General features: G+C 42.7%; 2 protein-coding genes across 4 annotated transcripts in view; one reads left to right on the top strand and one right to left on the bottom strand.

Moving 5' to 3' along the window:
* Positions 1-1173: 1173 nt before the first annotated feature.
* srsf2a (serine and arginine rich splicing factor 2a) lies at positions 1174-7061 on the bottom strand. 2 transcript variants are annotated; one of them, XR_004211587.1, is made up of 5 exons: positions 6391-6516; positions 5934-6303; positions 4375-4649; positions 2736-2832; positions 1174-1737 (listed from the first exon to the last, which is right to left on the bottom strand). XR_004211587.1 is itself a non-coding variant. In XM_031835430.1 (4 exons), the coding sequence occupies exons 1-3, from the start codon at positions 6413-6415 to the stop codon at positions 4400-4402; spliced, it is 645 nt and encodes a 214-aa protein (XP_031691290.1). In that variant the 5' UTR covers positions 6416-7061; the 3' UTR covers positions 1174-2832; positions 4375-4399. The 2 variants fall into 2 exon arrangements, 1 of the variants encoding a protein (XP_031691290.1); XM_031835430.1 differs by having other exon boundaries at positions 1174-2832; positions 6391-7061.
* Positions 7062-15397: 8336 nt separating this feature from the next.
* rnf157 (ring finger protein 157) overlaps positions 15398-22360 on the top strand; it is a 38179-nt gene continuing 31216 nt past the window's right edge. For both annotated transcript variants that reach the window (XM_020493969.2, XM_031835429.1), the window contains exons 1-2: positions 15398-16107; positions 18560-18678. In XM_020493969.2, the coding sequence (XP_020349558.2) occupies positions 16020-16107; positions 18560-18678 (207 nt within the window). In that variant the 5' untranslated portion in view covers positions 15398-16019. The remainder of the gene's footprint in view (positions 16108-18559; positions 18679-22360) is intronic.

The raw sequence follows: 22360 nt of genomic DNA, 5'->3' as shown, positions 1-22360 counted from the left end.
AAAACTCAGCAAAACAAGAAATGTCCTCACTGTCAACTGTTTTTTTCCACCAAACTTAACATGTGTCAATATTTGTATGAACATAACAAGATTCAACAACTGAGACAAACTGAACAAGTTCCACAGACATGTGACTAACAAATTGAATGTGTCCCTGAACGAAGTAACAGACAGTATCTGGTGTGGCCACCAGCTGCATTAAGTACTGCAGTACATCTCCTCCTCATGGACTGCATCAGATTTGCCAGTTCTTGCTGTGAGATGTTACCCCACTCTTCCACCAAGGCACCTGCAAGTTCCCAGACATTTCTGGGGGGGGGATGGCCCGAGCCCTCAGCCTCCTTTCCAACAGGTCCCAGACGTGCTCAATGGGACTGAGATCCAGGCTCTTCGCTGGCCATGGCAGAACACTTGACATTCCTGTCTTCCAGGAAATCACGCACAGAACGAGCAGTACGGCTGGGGTCATGTCAGGTCTTCCCTGTAATGCAGTGTTGAGATTGCCTGCAATGACAAGATCAGTCCAATGATGCTGTGACACACCATCCCAGACCACAATGCACCCTTCACACCAATCCCATTCCAGAGTACAGGCCTCAGTGTAACGTTCATTCCTTCAATAAACGCGAATCAGACCATCACCCCCGGTGAGACAAAACCGTGACTCGTCAGTGAAGAGCACTTTTTGCCCGTCCAGCGACGGAGGGTTTGTGCCCATAGGCGACGTTGTTGCCGGTGATGTCTGGTAAGGACCTGCCTTACAACAGGCCTACACGCCCTGTCCAGCTTCTCTCTCAGCCTATTGCGGACAGTCTGAGCAATGGAGGAGAGATTTGTGCGTTCCTGATGTAACTTGGACAGTTGTTGTTGCCGTCCTGTACGTGGTGTGATGTTCAGGTGTACCGATCCTGGGCAGGTGTTGTTACACGTGGTCTGCCACTTTTAGTCAATTGGGTACTTTTCCCACCACAGATGTTCAGGTTAGCGCTCTCACCTTACCCAAGAGACCATGTTTGTAGTCGGCTTTATTAACTCAAGGATTAGGGTTACAAAAAAATGGATTGGCTCAATAACAATTATTTTATTTGTGTCTTGGCTAACTTTGAAGGAGCAAAGCTGCCATTATAGACCAGGCTCTCGCAAGATCTGCTCAAATAACAGTCCACAACAAAACAAATTTGACGTTTTTATTAGCCTTCACCTGGAGCATTTACAAGACATCTTGTGAGGGTTCACAAAAGAATACTGAGACTAATTTTTCAAGCTAGTGGGATGCCCTTTATCCAACCTTCCTCTATCGAGCCATAACACTCTTCCATCAGTGGATACAACCAGCTCACAACAGAGGACTAAAGCACAGGGGGGGGGGGGGGGGGGGGGGGGGGTGTAGGATAGTTAACCTGTTGGAACCAGCCTGATCGATAATACAATGATCAGACTGGTTCCACCAGGCTAGGGATGGAGAAAGAGGGAAGAAAATAGTATTGGTACATCAAGTCAACAGAGGGAGAGAGATGGGATGATCAGATCTGCCACCACAGCAGTGATTGATTTATTCTTACAGACCAGAACCAGGCAAACGGCAGCAGCAAGAGGTCGATAGCAGGGCGGCAACTGCACCGGGCACTCACCGGGCACCGCAACACCCCCGCCAGCCACGGCACTGCCACCTCACCATCAGCACTGCATCGCACCTTAACAGCTAACCAGCAATACTCAACTGCTACACAACTGCGCCTAGTGCACAAAAGATGACACAAGAGGGGATTAAGTAAATGCATACCAGAGACAAAAAAATGTATCAACATTATACACTGAGTATAGAAAACATTAAGAACACCTGCTCTTTCCATGACAGACTGACCAGGTGAAAGTATGATCCCTCATTGGTGTCACTTGCTAAATAAACTTCAATCAGTGTAGAAGGGGAGGAGATGGGTTAAAGAAGAATTTTAAAGCATTGAGACATGGATTGTGTATGTGTGCCATTCAGAGGGTGAATGCGCAAGATAAAAGATTTAAGTGCCCTTGAACAGGGTATGATAGTAGGTGCCAGGCACACAGGTTTGTGTCAAGAACTGCAAAGCTGCTGGGGTTTTAATGCTCAACAGCACCCCGTGTGTATCAAGAATGGTTCATCACCCAGAGGACATCCAGCCAACTGGACAACTGTGGCAAGCATTGGAGTCTATATGGGCCAGCATTCCTGCGGAACGCTTTCGACACCATGTAGTCCATTCACCCATGAAATGAGGCTAGCTGAGGGCAAAGAGTCAATATTAGGAAGGTGTTCCTAATGTTTGGTGTACTCAGTGTACATACATAAAAATAAAAAAAACTATCTGCACTCCTAGTCAGGTTAGTGAATTACGTAAAATGTTACATTTTTATTATACAATTTTGGCTTAAATGGTTTCCCTCTACATGTTGCTGGTTTAGGGTAACTGCTAAATTCAACTCTCCAAAAGAAGAACAGCAGTAACTCAATACGGGAATCCTTCTGTAGAGAATTAGACTACTAAATAAGGGCTTCAATTAATTTTTTAAAAAAGAGGGGGGGCTACTTCATAAAAGTTTAAATCAAATTAATATGCAACCAACCCGCACTAACAATGAGACAAAATACAGTTAACCTCAAAACATGTCCTTCACTCTAGTCAACGGCATTACACGCATTGGTAAATATATAGTAGTCTATTTATGGGCAACTGAAACATTTTAGACCAAGTCACAACCTTTTGGTCAGTATTCTGTTAGGCGTAGAGAGGTGTCCACTGGCAGACTTAAGCTCTGGTTGACGTCCACAGAGAAGAAGTCTCAATCGTCTGACATCTGGAAAGAAAACAAGACAAGCTGCATTAGTGGAGGTCAAAGGGTAGGTTGCTAGTTTGACACAACTAGACAATCAACTGTTCTCAATCTAAAATCGGATAGAAAACACCCCCTTTTAACCATTCCATTGAGGGCTCGTCAGTTGTCCACGTTACTGGCATAGAACAGAGTTCCTAACAACGTGGGATGTCTTCTCACTACAAGGACCCCCCCACCCACAGCTACCACTCAATTTGTTCTTATTTTTACTCAGGCATTTATTGGACAACAAACCTTGGGGTCCTCCCTCCTGCACCAGTGAGACCAGACACAGAGAGGTACAGCCAGCAGCATTCTGTCTGTGGTCCTGTGAACATACAGTACCTCACCAACTGACAGCACAGACCACCGCACCGCCAGTGACGACCTGCTCCATAGCAACCGCCATCGCCCCCCACCAACAGCCTCAGGCAGGTCGCGTCACAACATACTAACTGCTCTTACACTGCCATCTGCCACACCCTCTCGGTTTGACAACAGGACACCGCAGCTTGGAGGAGAGAATTCCACATTTAGGTAAACGAATGTTTGATTTTAGCACCCCGCAATAAATATACCCCACCTAAAAAAAATGATATAGGCCCTGGCACATTTTATAAATGTTGTAAACAATTTTGGCCAACTATACCCCTGACCTGCAGATAACATCCACCCCAAACCAATGTTAGCTGATGTGACTGTTTGGGGATAAAACATCGGCAGACACCCACACACTGTTGATTAGATCTGTGGGCACATTCAGTGTGCACTGCAGGTATCAATCTCTATTTCCTGACTTTAGTTTGTGTCGCTTGCACGTTCTACACACAACGTAACATTTGTTTTGTACACCAGTTACATTTCCAGTTTCCTCTACAACACCAAGTAAAATTCCAGGGTCAGGATTCTGAAGTACTGACTGGTACACTGCAACTCTGGTTACTAAATACTAATATTCAAAGGACTATTAAGGTTGCAGAACACTGTCCAACTGCATTTGAATTTAACCTGTCCTACCATAAGAGTTCCTATAATTGTTCCTTACATAATTATGTGCCCTACATTCAGCAAACTATACTCAAACCATAGACAGACTAGTGCCCAGAAGCCAGTTTTAGCATGGGCAACACCATTGAGGAATTGTATCACTTTGTAGTCAACGGGGTGGGACTTCCTAAGGTTTAAGGATACCTCACCTCAGTTAAGAATTTGCCTAGGAACTTGCCCAGTTAAATAAATGTAAAATGAAATAAAACAACTCCACCCAGGTCAACAGCAAATGAATTATACTAGTGAGCAAACATTCCATAACTGCAGGTGGCAGTAAATCACCAACCGTTTGTTTACCAACTCATAGCAGAATAAAAATGTATGGAGATGGGCCTCAATGGCACTGCACATGCTCTCACAGACGCCATAACAGGACAGACGCAACGCGGCATCCTATAACTATCTCTATGACTCAAACATATGTGGCGGTCTGATGGTCACCCCCATTCTCCCATGCCCTGTGTACCGTCTTACCGGGTCTGGCTTGGAACTGTTGTTACTAAGACTCGGTTCCGTTGTCATCGGGGGATTTGGGCATGCTCTTGGACCTCGACCGTGAGCCTCTGTTAGAAGCCGGGGTGCGGCTGCGGGACCTTGATCGGGATGGGGACTTGCTCTTGCGGGGTGTGCGGGACTTGGAACGGGATCTAGAGTAGGAACGAGACCGTGAGCGGCTGTAGTCACGGCCACGACTGCGGTTCCTGCTTCGGGAACGACTGTGTCTTCGCCGGCGGGGGCTGGCCGAACGACTGGGGAGGGTCAGAAGAAAATATAATAATGTTTAGTTAGATAAAAATAACTGCAACTTCATTTTTTTATTGACTAATTCGATTTTGCGATGGCAGCTTACAAACTCAACTGATAACGTAGTAGCTAGCTAACTAGCCCAAAGGCCGGCAAATGGCGATATCATGTTGCTTCACCTTACCATCCCATGGGAATTTATGTAAACTCGTACATCACCTTTGTCCGTACAATTGCCCTTATTTTAGCGCCCCAAAAACACAATACTTCCAGATCAACTGTAATGTCAATACCATTGTAAAGCACAATTTCTCCCCTGTCCAACTAAATCAATTACATGACCTAAACAATGCCTGTTTTGGCATAATTCAAGCAGGCAATGAGCCAGTCTGGTCTTTTTTTTTAAATGGCGGGTGGGGAAGCGAAACTAATGCGTGGTGAGAAGGAGAGATGTGGGAAAATGCTTTTTTCCCACTCTGTCCAACGTATCACCTTGGACATGTAAATAAAACACTATAAAGATTTTATATAATGTGTCATTACATACCTATTTGAAGGTTTGTGTCGAATTTGAATCAGGTTTTTAGGGCGGTGCTAAAGTGATCTTAGAAGTAAACAGCGGCCTTGAGAATGCTGATTGCATGCAATGATGACACAAAAAATGACTAGGTATCCCCCTTATCCCCGTCACTGTCCATTTCTTGTTTTTAAAGGACGAGAGAAGTGCTACACCTGGTGGAGAGAGATTGTAAGACCGAAATAGTTGCTTTATGCGTGGTGTACGTTACGACATGACACGCTATTTTTTTCAACTTTTCTTTAATACTATAGAGCCATTACAATGTCGATCAACACTTGAATAGAAACCTAGTTCACACCCCCGATTTTGAAGACAACACAGTCGCTACAGTCCCATTAGTTTTCTTTGTAGCCTCGTTTGAATGTTGCGGTTGCGCACATTTGTACAGGATTGGGGTGAGTTTAAGTTAGCTGGCTATATCCTTCTCGCCATTAAATAGAGTTGAGGAAATCAACACATTTGCAGCCTGAATGGAGAATATTTTATCTATAAAATGTGTATAGCCGCTGAATACATTGCCTTTGGATTGGCCTATTTGCTACTACGTTAACTATAAAAAAGTTAAACTAGCTAGCTAAAGTAAATACCATTGCACATTTAGCTGAAATTGGTCAGTATATTGTAGTTACATCAAGATCACAATTGCTAGGTGCACTTGGCTAACTACAATGTTTTACTAAATTTAACTAAAACTGGAATCAGAGCTTACCTTCTGCTCCTGCGCCCGTAGCCTCCATGCCTCCTTGGGGGTCCACTGCCGCCTCGGCGCCCGAAGTGAGAGTCTGGTGGACGGCCATATCGCGCCATCTGCACTCGCAGTTCCCGCCCATCGAGCAAGGCCCCGTCCATGGCGTCCATCGCGTCTTCAGCGTCGCGCTTATCGTGGAACCTCACAAAGGCGAAACCACGGCTCTCCTTAGTGTACCGATCGCGGGGGATGTACACGTCTCCCACCCGGCCATACTTCTCGAAAACTCGGCGTAGGGTCTCAGGCGAGGTCCGGTACGTGAGATTGTCCACTTTGAGCGAGGACATACCCTCGACATCGGGCGGAGGCCTTCCGTAGCTCATCTTTGCTCCTCAAAATGAGATAGCCAGACGAAGATTAAAATCGTTATTGTAGACTAAATTTGTTTTTGTTTAGCTAATTTGTATGCTCAACTCACCCCGTTCTCTTAGCTGCTCGCACATGAAATGGCGGCTCAGGAGCTTCCTTTTTGTGTTGGCTGGTAGGCGGGTTAATAACTACTCCCTCTTGGAACTACAGCGCGCCGTAGCGGATTGGAGTGGCAGAACAGTTAGAATGCTAACTGACGGTGTCAAGATTAAAATAACAACAGAACCCACGTTTCCATCCAGTTTTTATGCCAGTAAAGCATACCATATATTTTTTTTAAATCACGGCAGCTGTGATGGAAACAGTCAATTTCGTTACAATGTTATAAATGCTGACAGATGATCTTTTTGTGTCAGTAAAATGAATGATTCGAGAAATGGTAGTGGAACGCCTTATGCGCCAATACTTATATAATAACCATCATATCGAAGTAAACTTGGAGTCTCACTATAATATGTTGCTGCATATAATTGTGAAAACTGTCTGGTTCGTGTAACTCTAGCTACAGTAGGTTTTCTTTCAATTGGCAAGAGATTTTCATGCGAAAATTCTAAAATCCGCATAAAGAATACGACCCTCGATATTTATTGGAAAGGAGCAACAGTATAGCTTCCGTCCCTCTCCTCGCCCCTACCTGGGCTCGAACCAGGGACCCTCTTGCACATATCGACAAAAGCCACCCTCAGAAGCGTCGTTAGCCATCGCTCCACAAAAGTCACGACCCTTGCATTATGCAAGGGGAACAACTACTTCAAGGTCTCAGAGCGAGTGACGTCACCTATTAGTGCGCAGCCCGCTGACTAGCTAGCCATTTCACATCGGTTACATAGGCACTTTGTGATCTAGGATTCCCCAACAACCCATAGCCGCGAGAAGTGCGGGTGCTGAAGCTCCCCCTGATAAATCAGAATACACATTTGTTTGAGTTTTTTAGAAAATATTGTTTTCAACAGAATTAGTGCACTGGGCTTTTATTACTACTGTATGAGGAGACAAAAAAGTTGATTTTGGAGGTTTGGCTACACGAGACTAGATATTGGGATGCTACCAGTGTGTATCATGTTCTAACACAAAACAGGCCTATACATTTATTGTCGAATTGCCTATCAATATTTCTGTGTTGCCTAAGTTGATTGTTTATCTATTTCTTTCTAAATGTAAAATATACATTTGACTTGATAGATAAATATAATTACGCAACTTTGCATTGCGTTGCATTATTAAGTCACCATCTGCTGTAGCATGGCAGTGATTCATTCCCACGTTTGGGGAAGGTCCAGTGGGAACTGCTTGCCTGCTGAATTGTACTGAGCAAAACCCATAGCAGACCCCATTGTCCAGATTTGTGCATGACGTCATGGGTAGCCATTAGATTTGTTATTTGGGGCAAGAAGAGCATGGAGAGCATGAGCACACTCAGCACAGATAGCCATCAGCCTTGGTCGAAAATATATGTAATCTTCAACCTAGCCATCAGCATCCCAGCACAGCCATACAAATGGGAGAGAAGGAACAAAAATATGTGGAACATTATATGGTGCTCAGGGCCGGCCCTAGTCGAGTCGACTGCTTAGGGCCCCACGGCCTCAACAAAGTAAAAAATATATATATTTAGGAACTCAATTGGCATTCTCAACGTACTGTTGAGTGTTAGAATACTAGAATACACAAGGTTGAATTTTGAAATGTGGTTGTGTATCAGCAGTTTTCTCTTGTTATATCAGTCACTGCAGTCACTCAAATAGCCCATGTAAGCTACATTTTTTTTGATTCGTTAACATATTTAAAGGCATGCTTTCTGAGTTTGAGTTTATTTTTATTTTTACAGGGACAGTGCACATTAATCAACATTTCAGTAAAAGTGCCGGTTTTAGCCGACCGGCTAATTTTCAACCGCAGTCCCTGGGCAGGTTATTAAAAACAATTACAATATAGACAATAGCAACATTGAACAAGCAAGACATAGCATACAGACAGAGCAACATAGGACAAGCAAGACGTAGCATACAGACAGAGCAGCATAAAACAAAAAGCAGCAAGACAAAATTCATAAAAGCAACAAAGTGTTTCCACACCTCACAAGCTACAGACAACAGACAACATGGAGTGGCAACACACAGCTAGGGACCATGTTCACAAATCTGATTGACCTTTAGCCATGTCTTCAAGCATTTTGTGAAAGTGTGATATGTGGTGCAGTTATGTGTGTCTGATGGCAGTGTATTCCAGACATGGGAAGCTCTCACAGAGAATGCAGATTTACTAAAGGTGCTTTTCCTTAGGGGAACTATACAGTCACCTCTCATGGCAGACCTTGTGGATCTGCTGCCATATGTCTGGGTTTTCTGTTTAACAAAAATATTGAGTGGAGGGGGAGCCAGGCCATTGAGGATCTTGAATACAAGACATGCGTCGGTGTATTGCACAAGATTTTCCCAACTCAAGAGCTCATGCTTTCTAAGGATGTGACAAGGATGATGGCTATTGGGCTTCCTATCAAGCACTTTGAGAGCCTGTTTGTAGAAAGACTGAATAGGTTTTAATGTTGTACAGCAAGCTTGGGCCCAACTAGTCAAGCAGTATGTTAAGTGGGGGAGTATCATAGATTTGAAGTACAGTTTTGCTACCTCTGTAGTCAAACAATTTCGTATAAATCGGAAATTAGCTAGGTTGAATTTGGTTATTTGAATTACCTTTTTCACATGCTTTTTAAAAGAGAGGTTGGAATCAAGTATGATGCCAAGGTACTTAAAATCGGATACCACCTGGAGCTTCTCCCCTGACACATAGACATCTGGCTCAGTAGCATCTGTTGCCCTCTTTGTGAAGAACATGCAAACAGTTTTTTTCACATTGAGATGCAAACACGAGTCACTGAGCCACTTTGTAACCTGGACCATTACAGTAGTGAGTTCTTGTGCAGCTTGTTGTTTGCTCTTTGCATGCACCTATATCACTGTATCATCTGCATACATTTGAACTTCAGACCCAGTACAGACAGAAGGCAGATCATTAATGTACAGGCTGAACAGGAGGGGCCCCAGTATTGACCCTTGGGGCACGCCCACATCATAGCTACGAGTGGGCGACAGCTCATTGCTCACTCTGACACACTGAGTTCTGCCTTCAAGGTATGATTTCATCCATCTCAAGGCATCAGGGGAAAAGTTGAACTTGGACAATTTTGTGATGAGAATCTCATGGTTAACAGTATCAAAAGCCTTCCTTAGGTCCAGAAACACAGCCCCAACAGCACCCCCTTTGTCCATCTTGGACTTCACATTTTCCAGAAGAAAGCAGTTGGCCGTTTCTGTGGAGTGTTTCGCTCTGAAGCCAAACTGCATGGAGTGTAATGTGAAGGGGCTGTTGTTGAGGTGGGCAATCAGTTGTTCTGCTACACACTTTTCAACAACCTTTGACACCACAGGTAATATACTAATGGGCCTGTAGTTACTCACGTTAGCAGGGTCTCCTGATTTAAAGATGGCCGTTATTATGGCCGACTTCCATACCCTTGGAAACACACCGAGACCAATAGATGTGTTGGTGACCTTAGTAATGGGGCCAATGAGTGACTCTTTGTAGTTTAAAAAAAAGGTAGAGTCCATCCCAAACACATCTTTGGCTTTAGAGTTCTTTAGTGAGCTAATCACCTTGTTCACCTTTGACTCAGAAACCTCCCTTATGATGAAGACAGGTTGAGTGTCATTCACTAGCACTGAGCCCAAGAAACAAGTGGAGGGGTTCTGTGTCAGTACCCTGACAGAGTCAATAAAGTAGGAATTGAAGGCTATTGCTATTTCGACTGCATCCTGTGTTAGATTGTTATTCACCATGATTTCTAGTCTTTTTGCAGTGTTACTATGATCTTTCCCTGTTAACTTTTTTAGATTCTCCCATATCAATTTAGAATTTCCCTTTGCTTCACCAATTATGTTAATAAAAAAGTTTGCCTTGACCTGTCTGATTTCTTTCATCACCTTATTTCTCAACATGGTAAACCTACGTCTGTCATGCTCTAATTTAGATTTTAGGGCTATTTTTAGAGCATAATCTCGTTCTTTCATCAATTTCCAGATTTCTCCATTTAGCCAAGGAAGAGTGCTCTTTTGGCCAGGTTTGGATTTGATTTTCTTTAGGAAGCCATTTATTGTAGTCTGGATTGTGGATAGAAAAACCTGACTATCAGCTTCCACGTCTGTATAGGACAAGAGATCATTCCAGTTTATTCCCTTAATTGCTTTTTCAAAATGATTTAATTCACTCTTAGGTATTCTGAGTTGATCCGGCTTTCTAACAGTAGAGAGGTTAAACCTGCTCTTAGACAGCTTTCTGGCTATAAGTGTCAGATTATGATCAGACAGCCCAGTAACCATATTGAATGATTTAGTCACTCTCTAAGTGGCCATATTTGTTGAGAGTCCTGTACCAATTTAAGTGATATGTGTAGTAGTTCCCTATGAATTACATTTATATAGGGGACTGATCCGAGTGGCAGCAGGTCTTAAACGTTTAATGGTTGAATATTTAACCATGACCATTTGATCTGTTTTGCCCTGTAATCACAGCCAATTTCAAAGCCTTTGTTTAGGCCCATAGTAGTGCAAGTGATATAAAACACCTAGTATACATTAGTGGTGGGGAAACAAAGCTTCCTGAAGCATTGAGGCTTTCCAGACATTTGTGTTGAAAATAGGTTCTTTACTTGAGGCTTAACATTTTATTTTATTTTATTTATTTCACCTTTATTTAACCAGGTAGGCTAGTTGAGAACAAGTTCTCATTTACAACTGCAACCTGGCCAAGATAAAGCATAGCAGTGTGAACAGACAGCAACACAGAGTTACACATGGAGTAAACAATAAACAAGTCAATAACACAGTAGAATTTGTTTTTATATTTTAAAAAAGAGTCTATATACATTGTGTGCAAAAGGCATGAGGAGGTAGGCGAATAATTACAATTTAGCAGATTAACACTGGAGTGATAAATGATCAGATGGTCATGTGCAGGTAGAGATACTGGTGTGCAAAAGAGCAGAAAAGTAAATAAATAAAAACAGTATGGGAATGAGGTAGGTAAATTGGGTGGGCTATTCGATGGACTATGTACAGCTGCAGCGATCAGGTAGCTGCTGAGATAGCAGATGTTTAAAGTTGGTGAGGGAGATAAAAGTCTCCAACTTCAACTATTTTTGCAATTCGTTCCAGTCACAGGCAGCAGAGAACTGGAAGGAAAGGCGGCCAAATGAGGTGTTGGCTTTAGGGATGATCAGTGAGATACACCTGCTGGAGCGCGTGCTACGGGTGGGTGTTGCCATCGTGACCAGTGAACTGAGATAAGGCGGAGCTTTACCTAGCATGGACTTGTAGATGACCTGGAGCCAGTGGGTCTGGCGACGAATATGTAGCGAGGGCCAGCCGACTAGAGCATACAGGTCGCAGTGGTGGGTGGTATAAGGTGCTTTAGTAACAAAGCGGATGGCACTATGATAAACTGCATCCAGTTTGCTGAGTAGAGTATTGGAAGCCATTTTGTAGATGACATCGCCGAAGTCAAGGATCGGTAGGATAGTCAGTTTTACTAGGGTAAGTTTGGCGGCGTGAGTGAAGGAGGCTTTGTTTTGCGAATTAGCCGATTCTAGATTTGATTTTGGATTGGGGATGTTTGATATGAGTCTGGAAGGAGAGTTTACAGTCTAGCCAGACACCTAGGTACTTATAGATGTCCACATATTCTAGGTCGGAACCATCCAGGGTGGTGATGCTAGTCGGGCGTGCCCGTGCAGGCAGCGAACGGTTGAAAAGCAGGAAGGAGTGTTGTATGGCATTGAAGCTCGTTTGGAGGTTAGATAGCACAGTGTCCAATGAAGGGCCAGAAGTATACAGAAGTATGATCAACAAAGTTTACACTAGTGGCACCTGCATGTCAAAAGAATTCAGAGCAGCCAAATTATTATAGATGATGTCCCACACTCCATAGCGCATGCACAGCGTAGCTTTTTTGTCTTCTACCGAAACCAATACCAAACCAATCAGGTGGTTGTTAGACGAAACAAAGCTTCAGACATCATTGATCACGTGCTTCTGATAAAGTGATACAGGCTTCGGCACACGGCTTTGAAGTACACTGCTCTGCGATTTCGACCCATACCTTCAAATTATTTTGAATACCAGTGTATCCTTAACTTAAACAACATTTTCAGTAATGGTTACAGAGATATTTTACTTGCTATGACAGTGATCTGTGTTTTATTAATTAACCTTGGTTGAATACACCAATTGTAAATTGCAAAGGACAAGAGCGCCCACTAAATAACCAAAATGTAAATGTCTTTAAACCTTTCAACTGAGTTATATGGCATTTGGTAATTACGATTATATGCTGTAATTGTAATTAGAACTGGAAATTAGATTACAGTATCTGACTTGGTACTGTAAATTAGATTGCAGTAACATTTTTGTTACGGTAAAATAGATTAGGGTAGAGTCGGGATAGAAGTAAAACTTTTAGATCTTTCCTATTTACTCAGAGTTTGATAGAGCTTCTCGGGGCTCTTATTTCTGGTTTGTAATAATATTACCTTCAACAAATGTACTATCAGCCATAATTTCATGTTTGTGTTGATTTAAGTAATCAAATAAAATCAAATAATATTTGTCACATACACGTGCTTAGCAGATGTTATTGCTATAGGTTCGATATATATGAAAATTAACCATGAGATAACATCCACATGTTGCCTTACAATATGAATCAGACTAAAATGGGTTACATTATAGCTATATTAACCATTATTTCCTAATTCACTTTCATGGCAATGGAGTAGGAGATGTTTTTCATCATTTTCAATGTCTGTTCTACCCGAATCCATCATGCCTTACCAATCAGTTGCGCTCAAGCTTTTCTTGTCAGAATTATTCAAGGTAGGCCTAATTAGTTAAGACCTAAATGGAAAAGTACTGCCAGGTTAAACAGCAGTAACGAAAGGGCAAAAAGAGGTGCATGAACAATAACCATTTCAAAAAAGAATTATAGAAGCACTGTAGAACAAAAACCCTTAGCTAACCCTTGCATTTGTGTTTGTTCTACTCTTCCTTACAAGTGTCAGAGATATATGGGCTGCTCTTTTTTTAGTGCAGTCTTCGTGTGACCTCCCAAGAAGAACAGGCACTGCACCCAGACCTCCCTGGCTTGGAGGAGCCAAAAAACTCATTTTAGACGAGACATGTGACATTGTTAGTGGCACGCTTCTGGTTAGCTCTCTTTTGAGCGCCCTTGCCACACTCATTCAAGCTGCGCTTGGCCTTTGGTCTCACTTAATTTATTTTCTCATCTTCCATGGCACACTTACAGTAACAGGTATATCAGTGAGGATGGCAGTCAATCTTCTCCTTCTGCCCTTTATCACATCATTCCTGGGCCCATCCTTGGGAAAAGGTCGGACAGACGCAGAGCTGAAGTCCAACATCGATGAACCTGGGACAGTGTGGAGCAAGTGATCCTCAGAGGTGGATTGGACTTGGACCTGCTTCTAGAGGTCTTCATGGATCCACCTGTACCCGAATACCCGAGACCCGATCCGGGACCCGAGTGGGTCTGGATCCTGAATTCTAAATAATGTTACGGGTCTGGGTCGAATCTGATATGATTGTCACGGGTTTTGGGATTGTGTCATTTTAACTGACTTGACTGGAAGGGCACGCACAGATCCAAATGCGACTGCTGCAGAGAAAGAGAGGCATTTTATATTTTATGCTGCTTCTCTTGCTTTTCATGAGAGTGGAGCGTGTTGCTTGTTGTTGGCCAATCATAAGTCATCAAAGCGGCAATAGGCTACAGTCATAGATGGTGTCGTTCAATTCCAAGAACTGGGAGGGGTTTGTTGGATTGAAACTAGTCGCCCTTGACAGACTTGTTGCTTGTGGCTGGCGGATGAAGAAGCTGGGGTGCCTTTGGCGGAAAGAAGTGAAGCAATCCTTCCTGGACATCTCCTTGGTGTCGCAGGTCTCAGGATACTTGAAGCTATAGCGTTGGGCAAGCTGATATGCACATTTCCCTTATCTAAATAACAAACACAACATTTCTTTAAAAAATGTATTTTTTATTTTTTAACTTTTAACCTTTTAAACATAATTTAAAAATAATAATAATTGTGAGTTTGCACTTTTGGGCCATTTATATTGTGTAAGACTACCTCTTTAAGTAAATATCTGCAGCCCTTAACAGATACTTCTTCAGACTCCTCTCCTGCTCCTCACTAAATACTTTGTTGTGGGCTCTGTAGGCTGGCATTCGGGCATTAGGACTATCCTTCAACCTCCTACAGTATCTTTAGAGTGTAACATGGTACACACCATGTGCTTTTGCTGCACCCTTGACTGACTGGACTCCTACCAGCACTTCTGGGAAGCTCTTTCGTAGGTCTCTGGATGAAACCTTGCTCTGTCTGTTGTTTTGACCCTATTTCTGGGCATGTCCTGTCAATAAACAAGTGAAACACAAATGAAAACACATTCTAAATTATTGCGGGGCAAAAGTAACGTCCTGTTACTTCCGTCCCACCCCTCTCACTGTGAAACTTCTCCTTGCAAGCATCCAAGACTATCTAGCACAATAGTTCAAACCTATGCTGACATTAAGTCACTAGATGGGTTAAGAAAATAACATATGTTTGGAAACGTAAAAAAAGAAACACAACTCTACAACTGAAAAACAATTCAGGGTCATTCTTTTTACTTTACCTCGCTTAAAACAACCTTCAAATGTTGAGACAGGTGTGCTGATATCTTGCAGGGAGGTCAACTTCTGTATTAGGCACATGCATGCCTCAATACAAAATTCTAGTTTCTTGTAATTTGTGAAAATGGGCATGGTACTTTCATCCTGGCTCTTCCCTCCAGTAGCTGTACTGTAAAATAAATTAGCTTAAAAACTGCCGAAATTTCTCTACGCCTAATTATATCAGGAATCTTCAATTATTTCTCTCCTCTGTCAAGAGTGGGACACTAAAATGTTTTGCCTGTGATGTGAGGGACCCTAGGGCCTCCAAAAGGCTAGGGCCGGCCCTGACAGTGATACATAGTGAGAGACCTCGTTTTCCCCCGAAACGCGCTGAATTGGAGCGAAGAATGCGTCACGAAGTGAATGGATAAATTGCTTTGCTATTAAAGGGGTGCATACTACTGCTTTTCTGTTGGAAAACAAACTATCGATCGGTTTTGGCGACAGCACCAACCCCACTGGGCTTTGGATAAAGCAGACAAGAACAACAACTAATCCCAGAACGAGCACAACCAGGCTATAGCTGCCACCGGCAGGGAACCAAGGATATAAACCGAGATTTAAAACATCGAAATGGCAGCACGAACTGGATTAAATGAAAGGGGGTAAAGGGGTTTTAACCAGGCTATAGCTGCCACCGGCAGGGAACCAAGGATATAAACCGAGATTTAAAACATCGAAATGGCAGCACGAACTGGATTAAATGAAAGGGGGTAAAGGGGTTTTAACCAGGCTATAGCTGCCACCGGCAGGGAACCAAGGATATAAACCGAGGTTTAAAACATCGAAATGGCAGCACGAACTGGATTAAATGAAAGGGGGTAAAGGGGTTTTAGAGAATAGCGAATGTTCTCTTGTTATGTTCGTTAATTTGAGCTTTTGTTTTCTGTGGAAATGGGAGCTTTGACCAGCAGACAGAACGCAGGAGTGGAAGAGGTCGATATACCGTCCACCTCGGTGTACCGCTATCCACCAAAATCTGGTAGGTGCCTGTTCCCCATAGACGACAGTAGCCTAACAGGAGCGATCCCACTCAACCCACAGCATATTCCAGGACAGCCTATATCTGCCTTCTCGGTTTGGGAAAAAAGACATAGGGATATGTTATTATTAATATTCAGATAATTATAGGCCTATGACTTATTTGTATTATCTATTATTTAAATATAATGATGAATCACAATGATTACATCAGAGGACAAGGTGTCCGATACCCCGTATGCCCTGCATCCTGTCCGCACCTATAGGCCTCAGTGCTAGGGTGGCTAAATGTGGATGTTTACCAGACATCGAGTGCCAATCATATAATTGTCATGTTTGAAACACATGGAAAAACACGAGGCCTATGTGATGTTGGTCGGTCAGTATCAGCCTGACCACCAGCCTCCCAGCAGAATGACGCTGAAAAGCATTATACCACATTCATTTTTTACAATTCCAATTAAAATAGGAAAAATGAGCAAACTGAAGATTGCAGTGTGCAGGGGTGTACTGCTGCTGCAGCGCACACAAGCGTCGCTCAGACACCTCTCACTATGGTGCTCCATTAGGTCTAGATCAAAGCTGAATCAATGTCTGTAAAGTCACATAATGTTTTATTTGTATTCTACATAACATAACCTAATAGAATAGCATAGTATAATGTTACTGTTGAACCAAAAACACCACCTAATTTCTTATGAGATTTAGGTTGATTACTTGAGTGAAAAAAAATATGCGCCAAAATGTAAAGCTGCAATATGTAACTTTTTGAGTGACCCGACCAAATTCACATTAGAATACATATCATTCGCATTGAAGCAAATCTTAGAAGCGGTAGATTTGTTTCATGTGCACTATTTTTATGCTTCTCGTTCTTAAATTTGTGCATCTTTTACTTTTAGTTGTGTACACCAGCTTCAAACAGCTGAAAATATAATATTTTTGGTTATGTAAAATATATTTCACAGCGGTTGAGATGGTACAATGATTCAGAAGGGGACGGGGGGTGCAACTCAATATGAAGAAGGTGTTCTTAATGTTTTGTACACTCAGTTGATAAAAACAAACGTACTATTGTGCCCCTCAGTGACTTGCTAAGAGGGGGAATTGCCTCAATGATATCGCAGGATTTCATAGCATACATTTCAACAGCACAAGGTAAATGGACTGTACTGGAGCGCTCAATTGTCTCCCAATGAGTCTTTCGCTCCAGACGGCTTTCTTCCGCACATGAAACTAGATCTGCTCATTCAGCTACAGATGGCGCTAAAGCAAAAATCAAATTGTAATGAACTTGTAAATAAATCATCATAACAGTTATGGGAGTCTGGGACCTGATAAACTGGACATCTACATCCAACAAGAGTTGAATGACAGAGGGATACACAAGCTAGAACCTTCTCATCGCTGATCTGGTAGGACAAAAAAGCATGACTGTGGCTGGCCAATTTGATTGTTTCTACCATGCCATGGTAGAAACCATGGCATGAACCATTGATCACAAACCATGATCAAATTAATTAGCGAGCTGCAGTAATTTTGAGAAACATTGAGAGGTAGTTTTGTACATTTTCTGGGTGAAATGAACTAGTTATCTACCTTTGATAAGCAGCAATTTCAAGTCTATATACACTGATATCGTTCTAACTCGGAAATATGAAGTTATTCCAGAATGAAAGTGAACTGGCTAGCGCATCATGCTTTGTGACATTGTGTTAGCTATTCCCAGTAAGATAATGTGTTTTCATTTATTGCATCTGCATGCGTTCATGAGCTGGCTGCTCTTTCTAAATGGTCAATAGTATGTTCTAATCTGTTCAAAACAGTGGCAGCATGTGCAGAAATGGTCATTCGGTTTATGACATCCAAAAGTGAAATATGAATATTCATGCTGCTGTTCAAATGCACAGATTGCTTTATACATCTTCTAAAAGAAACTACTGGTAGTTCGAAAACTTGGCATAATATTTCTGTCCTAATGCTTTATTGACAACTCCATCCACCATGGGTATTCAGCCAATCAGCGCCCGCCACTGGTTAGGCCTACACTGAGATCATTCAAGAATATCTAAATGCATATTCCCACGAAACTGATGGAGATCAAATGATTGGCTAACCCTAATTTGGTGTATGAGGGAATTAAAAATAAAAATAAATAATTGAGACAATGTGTGTGGGCGTAGGCAGACGTTGCATTTGGAGGATGTATTATATGCATATTTTCAAAAATATGTGGTTAAGATATTTCTGATCTAAGATCAGTGGTTAGAGGCCATGTCTACTCAACCTATTCCCCGGAACCAGGGTTGGAACACCTTGACCTAGCTCAATGAGCTCCTGTAACTTTCCTCTGTTCATGTAAAAGGGGAGAAACAGAATTGGGCTTCTGTGTATATGAGGAGGTGGAATCTTTAGGATCAGGTTTGCTCAATTCCTCTTCCTGTTCCCCACAGGAAGTTACTTTGCCAGCCACTTCATCATGGGCGGGGAGAAGTTTGACTCCACCCACCCCGAGGGATACCTGTTCGGAGAGAACACCGACCTCAACTTTCTGGGAACCAGACCAGTGGTGGTACGGATTGTCACAGTACACTACACTACACAGGACTCTACACAGTACCGTACAGTACAATACACTACACTACATTACATTACACTGCACTACACTACCCAGTACACTGCAGTACTCTACAGTACACTACAGTACAGTACAGTACAGTACACTACACTACACTACACTACACTAGCTTCTAAGTCTCCAGCTACAATACTGTCTGTCTAATTATGGGCCCTATGGGCCCTGTTTAAAAGTATTGCACAATATAGAGAATAGGGTACCATTTGGGCGTTAGGTTTTGTTCCAAATACCTCCGATCGCAATTCTCATCATCTCTGCTGTATGGACATGGGGAATACCATAGAATTCTGTGACTGGGGGTGTGGTATGGAGCGATTTCAGTGACAACAGGAATTGTATTTGAATTTAATCATTTTGAATTTGTACTAGGAAATTGAATTTAAATGTCATGTTTTTAATTTGTAATGTACAAATTTAATCATTGAATTTGTAAATTGAACTTGTATTTCATGAATTGAAGTGGAATTTAATGAATATTGCATTAATTTAAAAATTATATATAAATTCAATTGAATATTCAAATTCATTTATATATATTTATATAGGCCTGTTCAATTTCATTATGGTAGATATTGCATTAATTGTCTGTGTATTAAGTTTACAAACTATAATTTCAAGTTTATCAGAGTTTCATACATTCAACTTCTCAGATGCATTCAGATTCAGTTTTCAAATTCAGTTCTTTAAATTCAGGTTCAAGACCAGAGACAACACCTGGTACTTTACCAGCCAGGAAAGGTAGAGAACAGCACATAGAATCAAATGTTTCCTTTGGTAAACAGAAACTGATGGCGGTTTCTGAAGCCAATGTGGCATGTTGAATAAATGCTCTTCCAATGAATTTGGCTCTAGCATTTGAAATGTTTTGGCTATGAACTACTATGACCCCATTCCTGAAAGCTAAGACTCTCCGGAACATGGACATGCCTTCTGTTTCCCTCTATGATGATGGCAGGATGCGTTAGAAGAGAGTTTCACACAAAAACTAAATTTGACCCCCATTAGAATATAGTTTAAATGCCCTGTCATAGCCCTTCTAATGATAGCCTTTCCACTCCCTATTTAACTTTGATCTGGGTTTGAACTAGGTCTCCTGTATCTCACAAGATTGTGTCAGTACACTTAGCTAAAGCCGATAGGGAGGGATACATTCAGGAAGTTCATGTAAAGGACGGCATGCAGCTTGCTTAACAAGTACCGCTTCCCCCTTATTCAGCTCATATATAGACTCGAACTAAGGACTTCTTCCTCGAAAACACCCTCCTGAAGCATTCCAACTCATCCTATTATTAAAAAAGGCCTTCTTCAATTGCGCAAGGGGCGACACTTCAGGCTGAGGAGTGAGTTTCACGGATCCCCATCTGCTACACTAATGCAAGTCTTCAAGCCTTGCCTAAGACCTGAAAACGTGTTAGTTTGTGTTACACAGTCTAGTTTTAAGCAGGGGAGGACATGGACATGTAGGCTGGTCCATTTTTAGCCCAGTGGGCCTGTCTAACTCATAGTTTTTTGCGCATAATTTAAATTATCTGGCTAATAATGGGGTTCTCAAGGAAAAGAATGGGCCAGTGTGGGGGCCTGGAGGAAAATAATGGGGGGTGGGGGTGTGGCCTGGAGGAAAAGGGCCGGTATGGGGGCCTCAAGGTAAAGAATGGGCCGGATTGGGCTGATTTATTGTAGATATTATAAGGTTAACATGTGACTGACTGGCTTAAGAATGTGTTAGCCTGTTGAGCTAAAACCCTAAACATTGGTCCTTTGACTTCGTTTTGTCACGCCCTGATCTGTTTCACCTGTCCTTGTGATTGTCTCCACCCCCTCCAGGTGTCACTTATTTTCCCCAGTGTATTTATCCCTGTGTTTCCTGTTCCTCTGTGCCAGGTCGTCTTGTATGTTTCTAAGTCAACCAGCGGTTTTCCCGTTCTCCTGCTTTCTGCAGTCTCCTTTTTCTAGTCCTCCCGGTTTTAACCCTTGCCTGATACTGGACTTTGTACCTGCCTGCCTGACCATTCTGCCTGCCTTGACCTCAAGCCTGTCTGCCACTCTGTATCTCTGGGACTCTGATCTGGTTTTTGCCTGTCCACGACCATTCTTTTGCCTACCCCTTTGGATTAATAAACATTGTAAGACTCCAACCGTCTGCCTCATGTGTCTGCATTTGGGTCTCGCCTTGTTAGGTTTGGTCTCTTCAAGGAGGAGGTAAAAGGGGGGAGAAGTGTAACACAGGTAGTTCGGTAACCACATTCATGTGATGAGTAACTTGTCTGAAAAGACCTGAAAAGTTGCATTAGCTGGTGCACAGGAGACCTGGGTTAGACCCTCATTAGCCAAACTAACACGTCTACATGTCTCAGCCAAGGTTGCTCATCTCATAGCCTTGCGAGCGGCCTAATCCCCCGAGCTTACATGAATGGTTCACTACACGTGATAATCAGTCTGGTATTTACGAGACTACTCAATCACATGGACGGATCACCAAACCACCTCTGTTGCACTCGATTAAATGGGGTGCACAGATCCTTCTGCTTCTGTCTACCACTGTAAGTGTTGTTGTGCAGTAGGCCTGATTTAGAACCCAGTCAGTTATATTGGTGCCGTGATCTCTGAGTGGGAGGTCAAAGGGGGGTGAATTGTAACCGAGGGGGTTCGATGAACCTTGCTGGAGATTTGAAGACTTCTGTCAGCTTCCTGAACTAATCCATATGGGCTAACATAGTGGACTGACAGTCTTGTGACATGCAGAAGACCTGGTTCGAACCCAGTCAGTCGCAAGATTAAATAGGGAGTGGAAAGGCTATCCATAGAAGGGCTATTACAGGGCCGTTCAACTATATTCTTATGAGGGGACAGAAAGCACATCCATGCTCCAGAGGATCTTAGCTTTCAGGAGTGGGGTCATAATAGCTTACAGCCAAAGCAGTTCAAACGCTCTCTCTCTCTCTCTCTCTCTCTCTCTCTCTCTCTCTCTCTCTCTCTCTCTCTCTCTCTCTCTCTCTCTCTCTCTCTCTCTCTCTCTCTCTCTCTGTCATATCCTGCTATACAAGTCATACGCCCTCTCTAAGCAGATGGCAATGCAGAACCACATCTCCCTACCCCACTCAGTACATTTCTCTCATCTGTCAATGAGTTGTTAACTGTGATCTGCAGCATAGGTCTAGTCCCCCTGCACTAGATATGTATAGCCTATATTATGTGTGCCCGTGTGTGTGGCTGGACCTCGACAGCTATAAACACTCAGGCCTAATATATTGGCGATTTAACAGCAGTTGACTGCTGTAATAAAGTCATATTCAGACTGCAAAGAGAGAGGGAAGGGAGTGTTTATGTGAGTGTGTGCATGAATGCGTGTGTCTTCCCTGTACTGAAAAACAGCCTTGTCGTTCCTACTCTACAGATCCCATCGCAGAATTTTCCTGGTGTGTGTGTGTTTTAATGAATGGCACAGTATTCAGTATAATAACACATCTGGGCCCATAAGGAGCCTTTCCTGTAAACCACACACACACACACACACACACACACACACACACACACACACACACACACACACACACACACACACACACACACACACACACACACACACACACACACCTCCCCTTAGTCCCAGAAGAGG

Source organism: Oncorhynchus kisutch, linkage group LG11 (assembly GCF_002021735.2).
Source record: "Oncorhynchus kisutch isolate 150728-3 linkage group LG11, Okis_V2, whole genome shotgun sequence".
In the NCBI taxonomy this organism is placed as follows: Eukaryota; Metazoa; Chordata; class Actinopteri; order Salmoniformes; family Salmonidae; genus Oncorhynchus; species Oncorhynchus kisutch.
This window is presented reverse-complemented; position numbering and strand designations above follow the sequence as displayed.

Bases quoted from the DNA above. Each gene is read 5' to 3' on its own strand.
- srsf2a (XM_031835430.1), bottom strand. From the start codon at position 6,415: ATGTGCGAGCAGCTAAGAGAACGGG. The intron at 6,304-6,390 runs GTGAGTTGAGCA...TCTCATTTTGAG, and splicing joins CGAGCAGCTAAGAGAACGGG to GAGCAAAGATGAGCTACGGA. The intron at 4,650-5,933 runs GTAAGCTCTGAT...GACCCTCCCCAG, and splicing joins TACGGGCGCAGGAGCAGAAG to TCGTTCGGCCAGCCCCCGCC.